The sequence below is a fragment of the Octodon degus genome, unplaced genomic scaffold (assembly GCF_000260255.1).
Source record: "Octodon degus isolate 3935 unplaced genomic scaffold, OctDeg1.0 scaffold00159, whole genome shotgun sequence".
Lineage (NCBI taxonomy): Eukaryota > Metazoa > Chordata > Mammalia > Rodentia > Octodontidae > Octodon > Octodon degus.
The window spans coordinates 3270489-3281910 of NW_004524735.1; the positions used below are offsets into that span (position 1 = coordinate 3270489).

Below are 11422 nucleotides of genomic sequence, written 5' to 3' on the forward strand. Positions count from 1 at the left end.
GTGCCCAAGCATTTCATATAAAACACTGCAAGATATTCCTCTGGATCACAAAATGTCCCACATTACGCAACCCAATTATTTATGTTGTACAACTTGCGAGCTGCTAGTGCTCAACTGACTTTTTCCATTGAGGGATCTCAACTCTATTACTTACACTCACTAATTATTGTCAACATCTGGTGCAGCCAATAGGATCGTACCACTTGTTTTAGAAACAGGATTTCTGTGTGATATCTTGCAATACAGTGTAACAAATATATAAGTGCATTTTGCATGATCAAGTAGCTTTGGCTCCCTAACTTCTGTAGGATGAGATGTGCCAAATGTTTGTGCTTTGTTAAATGGTGATGCATTCTAGCGCCTGGGAATCCAATGGAGAACTACTTGCTTCTACCATGAACCTTTGAATCACAAAGGCAAGAATGGATGACCTGAATGGAAATGACGTAATCTCACAACTTCTACAGATTGCACTTGGTGGTGGTTTCATGGGTTTGACTTCATTTTTACAGCAAGACTTGCTTGGTTGATATGTTTACATGTTTACACCACACTTTTAATTTTTTTGTGCAATCACATTTAATTTAATCACAAACACTAAAAATAAATCCAGCAATTAATTGTGTTATGAATAATCACCTTGGTCTTTATAGGTATATGAGTCTTGTACTCCTTCTTGCACAAATTCCTCTTTCTTTTCCCAACCATTAGGCCAACCTCCGTTAGCCTGTGTCGTGGCACCGTACGACTTAGTGGTACCATAATTTATATAATTCTGAGTAATGTCCCCTGTTTCTTCATCCAGTTCATCTTCATGGATAAATCCACATTTTTCTTCACTTGTTTCCTCAGGGTCTGCCCAGGGTTGCTTCTCTCCCGAGGCAAATATGGCATAAAATATAACTCCACCGTAGTGGACGAGGGCTGCGATCAGGAAGACATACTGCCACTCCTCACGTGACTGCAGTGATAAAAATGTTACTGTAAGTGGAAACTGCCATGGTTAAAACATGAAACATCTCCTCTGAGTCCTGTACCATCATGCCTTTTGTGAAATACTGTCTTTGGGAATATCTAGATCCTGGTTACGGAAAGCAAACACTTTTATTAAAATGTTCCATAAAATTATTTCTTTGATCAATATTTAACATAAAAGTTCTGGAATGAAGTTCCAAATCTATCAATAACCTGATTAATTATAAAATATTCTCTTTTCATATCCACTGATTTGCTTATCATTTTATTTTCTTCTGCTAGCCCATAACTTTGAAGCATTATGTACCTATATGTTGACCAATAGCTGATACTAAAATTTCCCTGTAGACAAATGCAAAGGGGTCTGAATTGAAATTTATAAATGAAACTGAGGAGACTTCTGCTTGCATTCTTTAATAAGGTGCAATTATAAAAATTATTTTTTGCCACATTGGAGATATAAGAAATAGGTATGTTGTGTGCTTCCCTGAGTTTGAAACCCAGCAAAGCAATAAATAAATAAATAAATAGCCATTAAATGGTATGAACAAAATTCCTGCTTATTGATTTGACGAGTGAATCTTCTCAGGATTCCTGAGAGACGTTTTCATTTGGGTCTCAATTATCTTTCCTACTCTGAAGTGTGGTGACTGAACCAGAAAGCCTGTGTCGAGAGAACACAGTCCCCCTTTCGAGCCTGATAAAGCGTCTTCAGCAGGACAGTCGTCTCTCTTCTTACCTTATTTTTCGTCATTGCACCTACAATGATAGGGCAAACCATTCCCGACAACGTGCCAACGCCATTTGAAATGCCCATTAAGATGCTGGCATATCTTGGTGCAATATCCAAGTGGTTCACGTTGAAGCCTGGAATACGCACAGAAGCACTGACTCAGAATCCTATGGCCCTTCAGGGTGGGCACTTAGGAGGCTACTCAGCCCTCCTTAGAAGGTTCTGGCAACACAGCATGTGCTTAGTGACTACATTTTTATAATTCAGCTCGGGGATATAGTAAGAATGGAATGAGGTTCAATTTCTTGTCCCATAGTTGTGTGATGTTCCCTGGGTGAGGCAGAGAAGATATTCAGCTAACAAAACAAGCAACCCCAACAACAACAAAGGAAAGCTGACTTGGGGGACCACCAAGTACAAACAAATCTAAGCAATTTTTCTACATGTTTTGGTTGTTCCTTAATTATTATATATGTATAAAGTCACCAGTCAAAATTAGGATGTCCCATACATAGAAATGAAAGTAGCTTACCAGATATAGCAAATCCGCTGAATCCCACTGCAAGTACCAAGAATGAGATGGCGACCCCTCTGGTGTGAGAATAGCCAACCACCAGCAGCAGGGTGGCTTCCATTCCAAAACCTTCAGGAGGAAACAGACGGAAACACTTCGGAAAGTTTTGCAATCTGACCAGTGAGCTAAAACTGCCAACAGTGCTCATATTTATGGACCTACACATTCCTAAGAAACACTATACCAATATACCAAAGTACAAAAATGAATACTAATTATATATCCTGGAGATTACTGAAGCTTTCTCCTTGTTTTCTTACAAAAATGCTGAATGGTAGGCTGGGTAGTTCCCTACCCTAAACAGACATAGTACAATGCAGTGATTTAAAACTAAGTGTTACAAAACATTTGAACAAAGGTGAGAAAATGATTTGAAATAAACAGCAAGGGCACAGATATCACTAAGTAGCTCAGCATGCCGTGCAGCACAAGGTATTCACCCTTGTGGCTCAGAACTTAGGGAACAGAAGCATGTCCTGACCGTCAAGTGTGCACTTACCACCACAATTCATGATCTTCCTCACTGTCGTTGTCGAAAGGATTTGCTTGCTTCTTAGAAAATCTGCAATCTGTCCTCCAATGGGCACAATGATTGTCATGACTAAGTGGGGCACAGCTGACAGCATACCGACCTGGTGAGAGGCAGGAAACAGGGAGAAGTTCACAACCAGAGAGAACTCGGGAACTCAGTGGGTTTGACTTTCTGAGTCCATCATCCACTTTTTATGAGCAGAGGAAGGCAAAGGACTGTCCCCAAATGACCACGTCCTCATTCCTACAACAAGTAGCAACTTCTGTACAGCAAATGATAAAAGCTAAGTCAGTTTACTTTGTCTTTTTGTCTTCCTGATGGAGGAAAATTTTTATTGCTGTTATGAGTTGGCAAATTTTGAGCTCATGAATTAACTAGCTTGAGTCTTATCGCTGAGTGATTCAACACTTAAGCGTTCATTTCATATTCTTCAGTGTCTTTCCACAAAATCACCAATAGGGAGACCAAGAAAGTAAGGGCGGGGAAGAGATAAGAAAAGGAAAAGTCCATTTGACATGCCTTGAAGGGATGTATTTTAAAATTCATCTTTAATTCATAAGGCTAAGAACTGCACATTTTTACATTATACAGAGTATGAATTTATAGCATACATTTAATTGCTGCACAGTAAAAGTCCACATAATGAAGATTAGTTATTTGAGTTTAGGTATTTCTTGCTAAATATCAATATGTAGTCACGTTGTCACGCAGTGGTGAACAGACTCTGAACTGATGTCCTGGGCCTTGGTGCAATCTAAAATCTACCCAGGAAATACCAATACAGCACCCATTCTCACCATTAATAATGTCCACACCATAGTTCTAGACACAGGAGGAGCAGGAAGTGTGAATAAACTTCATTTAAATGGAGTATTATCACATCTATGAACCTAGAAAACTTCAAATGCATGCAGATAATAGGGAATTTTCTCATAAGCATACTTTGGCATATGCCAAGTATTGGACAGGAGTTACTTGTGGTTAAATATATCTTTCAGAAGTGGCAAGCAACGCAGTGGCCAGGGTTTGATCCCCAGTGTGCTGTGCTGGCCCTGCCCCAGGGTACACTGAGATGGCGATTGAGACTGGGCATAGTGGTGCATGCCTGCAACCCCAGGGCTTGGAAAGCTGAAAACAGGAAAATCACAAGTCTGAGCTAAGCAGTGAGACCCTGTAGACCCTGTGGAGCCTGCACTAAATACAAAAAGAAAAGAAAAGGCAAGCAAAACCACCAAAATAACATCCAGGATTTGGAAGCAGATCTATTTACATCAATGTGATCATTCCCAGAATATCAGACCATGATCTCTGGTGGTCTATGGCTTATACAAGTTATGCAAGCAGGAAGTACAGAGGGAGAATGGCTTGTTAACTGGGGACTGGTTTATACAGTGTGCATCAAACACACCAGCTGTATATCACAGTGACCAGTCACTTCTAAGAGACAGGAGCAACAGGAACAGGCACAGGAACTATTACCTGGGCAATTAAGAAGCTGACATGTACTGTCTGGGATGGGGGGCATTTTCTGCTATATTTCCCAAAAGAGGACCAAAGGATTCTATTTTCTTTTATAGGGGGTATATAGAGTATAGCATAACAATCATGCAGTTGGGCTTTTGTAATGACTGAGATGGGGAATAACTAAAATAGCTTCTATGTGTAGGCTACTGAATTCTTCTACCCCAGAGAGAATTGTTAAAATATTATTATTATATGAGGAACAAGAGATTTAGAATGATTGTGTGGCTATCAGAGGCAAATTTTGAGATATTTCTGCCTGTGTGCAAGGACTGAGCTCAGACCCTATATTCTAAACATCAGTTCCAGCAGCAAAAGGAAGAAAAACAAATAGAGAACATATGTGAATGTGTTTAGTTAAGTTCAAATCTGGTATTTAATAAGGGTTCAAAAATGTGAGATAAATAAAGATACAATATAAATTGATCTTAGGAGGACAAACTGTATTTGCTTTCGAGTTGAACACCTTGAAAAAACTATAGTGCTTCTTTATTTTTTATTAGGACACGTTAGCAAGACATAATGACTATCACCAGCATTTATTGTCCACAGTTGGACATATGCACCCACATGCTCACCCTGCCCACTTGCCCTCCATCTTCCCCGTCCACCCCCTTCCATCTGGATCCTCTTCCCATGCAGCAAAGTTCTAGCTTCCTATTTCTTATTGTTTTATTTTGATTTTTACATTATTTATATATTGAGATTTTCATGAAAAAGAAACTGGAATATTTAACCTCCTGTGCCTGGTTTATTTTGCTCAGCATTAGAGGTCAAGGTGCATCCAACATCCTACAAATGACTCAGATTTATCCTTCTGGATAGTTGAGCAGTACTCCATTGTGTATAAGTACCACACTTCCTTTATTCATTCATCTCTAAAGGAACATATTTGCTACTTCCAAAATTAAGGCATTATTAATTGTAGTGCTGTCAGTATGTGTTATTTCTCTTAATTGAAATGCATATATTTCACGCAATTAATATGTAAAAATAAACCCTGGGAAAACCATTCTGAAACACAACGTGTCATGGAATGTTTGTTACTATTTTGAGACAAAGTTTCATTACATAGATCAGGCTGGCCTTGAACTCACTACATAAGCCAGGCTGGCTTTGAAACTGTGATGATCACCCTGCCTCAGCCTCTTGAGTGATGGGACTACAGGCATGTATGAACATGACCAATTGTGTTATATTTTTAATAACCATAAAGACAGGCTAAAAATTTAGAGTGGCTGTATTTTCCAAGCTCATGTAATTAACTTGCATTTTGGCTCAGTATTTTATGCTTCTCCAAAATTCTTAACTTCAACATCCTGCTATTTCTTGTCTGTTTAAATAGGTATTTTATTATTTTCAATACGCTAAGAACAAAGATGTGATGATCATTTATTTATTTTCCACAAAATATGTTACAAAGCATAAAGGGACATGCAAGGGAATGACAAAAGTCAAAAGAGACAGCAGTTTTGGAATATTTTATGCATGGAATTCACATTTCAAGATTTGTAAACTCCTAATTTAATAGGTAGAAATCCGCTGTGCCTGGCCTGGTCATAGCCAAAGAAGTCTTACAGCTTCATGAAAGTCGATCAGAAGTCTCCTTAGCTTTCTGTGACATGAGCCATCACTTGCCACATGATGAGAAAGATCAAACCTTTCTTAGCCTCTCACTGTATATGACAATCACATACCAATTTGCTCATTAGTTGAAGGTTTTGCAAGAATAAGCTAAATGTTTCAAGTGCATAACTGATTCCTTATAGAGACTCCAGGTCCCGAGACCTTGCCTATTCCCCCTTGTTTCCCTGGGACACAGTTTGGACTGCATATGTCACTATCTCATCCACATTCTGCTCAAAAGTTTACAAGCTGCATAGCAACCAAGAGTGGTGACTCAACACTTTTCCTCCTCCCTTGAATATGCAATTCAAAAGGTGTGAGGCTTCCTCTCTTCCGGCTGCTTGTGATGCTGTGATCATTCCGCTGCTTGCTCATCACTGTATTGACCTTAACTAATCTTAACCACTGTCAGAAGCACCATGTAAAACATAGTTTCCTTTTCCCCTTCGCCATATGAAAAAAGAATGTGAACTTCTATAGCTTTTAAAAATGTTTTTAAAGTTAATGTATAGCACATGTATACAAATCACCTAAAACATGAAAGTATATCTCAATGATGTTTCCAAAAATAAGTATCTGTATAACAAGTCAAGAAATAAAACTTACCAGCAGAAAGAAAAAAAAGGGCTGAATAGTCTCATATTTTGGCATAGGTAGATATAATATTATACAAATATGTTAGTTAATACAGTTTATCCACATAGCTAATTTATATGCATATATAACTAAAAATAGCTAATAGTATAAAATGTATATTATATAATATGCATACATACATATGCTTTCCAGCTGTAGGATATTCAATTTAATGACCATGTGTGTGATAATTCACATCTAGTTGTCCCCCCAAAGCTTCATGCCGTCTTGGGGGGGCTTCTACAGTTTGCGATTAATTCATGATCCACTGGGACACTGAGTGTGAGTGTCGCTGGGATTACGGGTGTGAGTTCTCCTCCCAGCCTGGAGTGGATAGTCTGAATGCAACTTAAGGGAGACAGACGTTCTCTGTGGCCACTGTTGCTGCTGCTGCTCCCGTTTGTTCTTGCTCTCTGCTCTTTGCCACCTCCACTAAAGGTTGCCCTCTGCCATGTGCCGCTCTGCCTTGGAGCAAGCTGAGCATGGACTAAGATCTCCACAAGCTGTGCACCTAATAAATCTTTCTTTCCTTAATTTGGGGTGTCAGGGATTTCATCTCAGCAACTAGAGAGGAGTGACTGAGACAATCAGGGAGATCCATCTTCAGTGTAAAGTTTATTCCTTTTAGAATGTGCTGCAGTCATGAAAGATGATAGCAATATCATTATTCCAAGATACAACCCTGAGGCTGACAGTGACACCAAAAGTGGCCTGAAGTTGCATCCCAGTGCTCACTGGAGAGCCTGGATTGGACCCAGGCCAGCCCAGAGCCCTAGCTCACAATATATGATCCATCTTTCCCTTGGCACCCTTCTCACTTGAGTCCCAGTATTTCTATTTTTACCGATCATCTATTCAAAATCTCGAGATCAATCTACAAGCATAGAATTTATCTAGAACCTTAGCTAAAAAGGTACCAGGAGATTCGAATCAACAAATTTATAGTATTTAGTTTTTGCAAAATATCACTGATTTTACTCAAGTATTTTCTCTGTGTTGGAGGAGCCAGCCTGACCACACACTTTCATCAATAAACCCCGGCTCTTTCATTCTCCCCTGTGAGACCTGGCTTCACTAGTGGCCTCTTGGAGTCAGATTTGTCCTCGCTTATGAAGACAGACTCACACATCGAGCAGCAGCCTTTCTCCCGAAGTGTGACACCTCTCAGAGCTCCCAAAGGCCACCTTGTAATGTTTGATCGGGTCTAAAGAGAACAGCCTTGTCTAAAGCACTCACTCTTCTCAGAGAGGAAACCGTTCCCTTAGAAACAGGGATGACAAAAGCGCCCTTAGAATAGCTACTCCTAAGTCCAGGCGTCCTCAGCCCCAGCCCTCAGATACTTTTTAATAGAAACACAGTATGAAGAGCGAGAGTCCAGCTGGACTTAGCAATGACACGAAGAGATGGCCCAGACCGTTGCCAGCCCCAGATAAGTGTATTCAGCACTCAACAAAAGACTCGGCACAGACAGGGCATTCAAAAATTACTTGCTAAGTGCCTGGATGGGTCTCAGGTTTACCTGAATCTGAATGGGAGCATAGAGGGAATTTAAATGGACATCAAAAGATCAAAGCATGCTCTTGCTTATTACCATGGCTGTGGGTAATTGAAATCATTTCTGTTATTTCTGTTTTCCCTATCTGTTGAACAGAAACGATGACAGTTATCTAGCTGGTCAGCCAAAGTTGTTCCAGAATATGAAGAGATCATCTAAATTTCAAATCCATGTATAAAATATATTCTTAAATTCCTTTTCCCTTTATAGAAAACGTTGAGATGACTAAATTTCCATAACAATGAACACTAGTTGGTGGCACGTAGCATGCTGTGCTGGGTAACAGCTTTTTGTCGACACCACCAAGCTGTGAATGTTTTGGGAGAGAAACCTCACTTCTGGACCTATCCCAAAGTTTCACCTACTATGTCCAACAAATGCTTTTGAAATTAACAAGTTGAATGAAAACAACACAAGAACATTTTGCCCAGCTTATATCTGACAACTCAGAGTATCTGAGAGCTCTGAGTAAGAGTTACATTGATAACTATCTGCATGCATTTCCACTTGAATAGAATATTTTTTCACTGTTATGTAACATCTGACTTGAGACCAAAATTGAATTATGTTTATTTATAGGAAAAGTTCTGCACCAGCGCTCACACCAACTGAGACGTAAGTTCCAAAAAGGAAGAGATTAGATTTGCTTCGCATCTATTCCCAGCACTGGAAAGCAATTTCCAGCAGACAACAGGATATGGTAGGACACTCCAGCAGTTTTTTGTTGGATAAATAAATAATTCATGAACATTAGAAAACAAATTTATAGGGAAAGAACACAATGTTCACTTAATTAAAAAAAAAAACCCACTATTCACATGAGGTTGATTTTACATACCTTGCTGATTTCAAATCCAAAGACTTCCTCAAAATATGCTGGCTGACTAATAAGCAGTAAGTAAAAAGTCCAGCTTCGGCAGAAGTTCGCAACAATGATTGCATAGACTGGCATAGATGTAAAAAATTTCCTCCATGGAGTCTTGAATTTCTGAAATTTCAGAAAGAGCGAGGCTCTGATCATTTTTCGTAGTTTCTACTTTAAATGTAAATAACAAGTAGTTTATATTTTCAAGATGTGGATGATGGGTATGAGCTGGCAATAGGCAGGGGACAATAAGTTAATAGTTATAACCACCAGGTAGCTTTTGCTATGTGCATAATTGCTGAATGGGAAAAACAAAATATCAGTCTATTTTAGTTAAGTCATTCCAGCTTTAAGATATGCGAAATTCCAAGTATACAGAAAATTCCAAAGCTATAAATTATAGTTTCTAAGATGTTTTAGTATTTTGCAGGTGCCACTGTCACATGAGGCCTTCTGATCACTAAAATATTTCATTCAAAATATCAAAAATTCAATATACTTGATAGGAGAAAGACAGAATAATGCCTCCAAGTCCTCTTGGCATCACTTATGTATGCCACCATCTATCTGTAAGTTCTCTTGACAGGCAATCGGTAGCCATATTTTCCACAACAGTAGAGCACAAGGTCCTACAAACGTCACTCTGTATGCACCCAGGTGACAGCACTCACCCCCACAACACCTTAGACACATCACGGGTGAAGTGGGACTTTTCTGGGAGGCACTGTGAATTGAACTCAGAACCTCACGCTTGCTGAGCAGGCATTGTGCCACCGAGTTAAGTCCCCAGCCCTAGGCTAAAATGTTTTACGTGTGATCTTCAAGACATTCAAAATTAGCAACATAAATATGGCTGGGTTTGGTTGTGGTTGCCCTTAAAAATTAAACATAGGGCACGTAAGTATTTTATTTATTTATTTATTTATTTATTTTACAGTACTAGGGATCGAACTCTAGGCCTTGCACTTGCCAGGCAGGCACTTACGCTTCTCAGCTTTCTCCCCATCCCTCACTTAAGTATTTTAGAACTGAAAAATCCATCATATTCTCAAATAGTTCACAATTATTTTGAATACAGTATCGTTTGCTAAAGTAAACACAGCCTAAAATAATTTTATTCACCATTTTCTGAAGATCCTAACATGACCAATTACCAAAAGAGGCTGTGACCATACCTTTGCCCAAGATTTTTTTAATTTTATTTTAATTAGTTCACACGATTAAAGGAAAATTCATCTTGGAAATTTGGTACTTGCCTCTAATATATCTTAAAATCATTTACTATATTATCTCCTCTCCCTTTCCTCTCTCTTCTTCACCCTCTTCTTTTAAATATAGGTTTAATAATTATTCCTGGATGTGTGTCCTCATGTTATTACTAATATGTGACTGTAATTAATCTTTTGGTTTTTGAGATGGCTACAATCGTGCCTTGGTTCACGAACTCAATTCTCTCCACAATCCTGGTCACAAGACAAAGTGGATAAAAGCTGAATCAAATTTCCCCATAAGGTCAGCACTGAATCTAATATTGAATTTGACTCAGTTCTCTTAAATCTGTGTTTGTGAGCAGTGTTGTGGAGAGAATCGCGCTCATGAACGGAGGTACCACTTGTACTTGCTGTGTGCCTCAGCCTGGCCTCCAACTCAATACCCTCCTACTTTAAAATCAGTACAGTGAGAAGTTGTATTGTGTTGGCCACAATTATATGGAAAACAAAAAGAAACAAAAACAAAATGCCTTAATAATGCTAATGGGTATTACTATGGGGTCAAATATCTAGTGACAGTAGATATTTGGGGTCAAATATCTAGTGACAAATATCTAGTGACAATAGGTAGGTGTAAAAAGGATTGCTTATGAAATAATTAAATATGTTCCAGGAAGATGCTGCCAGATGAAACAACTTATGCTGCCACAGATAAGAAATGACCAGAAAACTATTAGAAGTAAATGATGTTTCCCAGCTGAGGAAGTGTTTCTTTATCTATGTCAGGATCATTTTCCCAGAGTAGCTTTTGCTTCAGTTACAAGGCAGTTCATTAAGTATAAAAATATCTAATTTTATACCATTAAAAACCTGGGGAGAGCTGGAGGCCAGCTTATGGTAAACTCACAATACATTATGGACTGAATTGGCTGTGTGTGTTTCACAGATACGCTTACATAAACTCAGCTGTCTATTTAAGACAGAGCCATGAATTTTCCTGTTCTATTTTATATGCTTTCTTTTGTATTTATTCTGTCATATTTAAAATTATTTTAACAAATAAAAACAGTACAAACATATAAAAGCTCTCAGTCAATTGCAACCTGGGACTCTAAAATGGATTCAGATGAAAAACACATGGCTACATAAGAATACGAATGGCAAGCACAAGGGCCTGAGTTCAATCCCCAGTTC

The 11422-nt window shown here is 38.7% G+C and overlaps 1 protein-coding gene across 1 annotated transcript in view; it reads right to left on the bottom strand.

Moving 5' to 3' along the window:
* Window positions 1-508: 508 nt before the first annotated feature.
* Slc17a6 (solute carrier family 17 member 6) overlaps window positions 509-11422 on the bottom strand; it is a 38662-nt gene continuing 27748 nt past the window's right edge. The window contains exons 8-12 of the mRNA XM_004642685.2: window positions 8991-9140; window positions 2782-2914; window positions 2241-2351; window positions 1715-1842; window positions 509-961 (exon numbers count right to left, since the gene is read on the bottom strand). Of these exons, the coding sequence (XP_004642742.1) occupies window positions 626-961; window positions 1715-1842; window positions 2241-2351; window positions 2782-2914; window positions 8991-9140 (858 nt within the window). The 3' untranslated portion in view covers window positions 509-625. The remainder of the gene's footprint in view (window positions 962-1714; window positions 1843-2240; window positions 2352-2781; window positions 2915-8990; window positions 9141-11422) is intronic.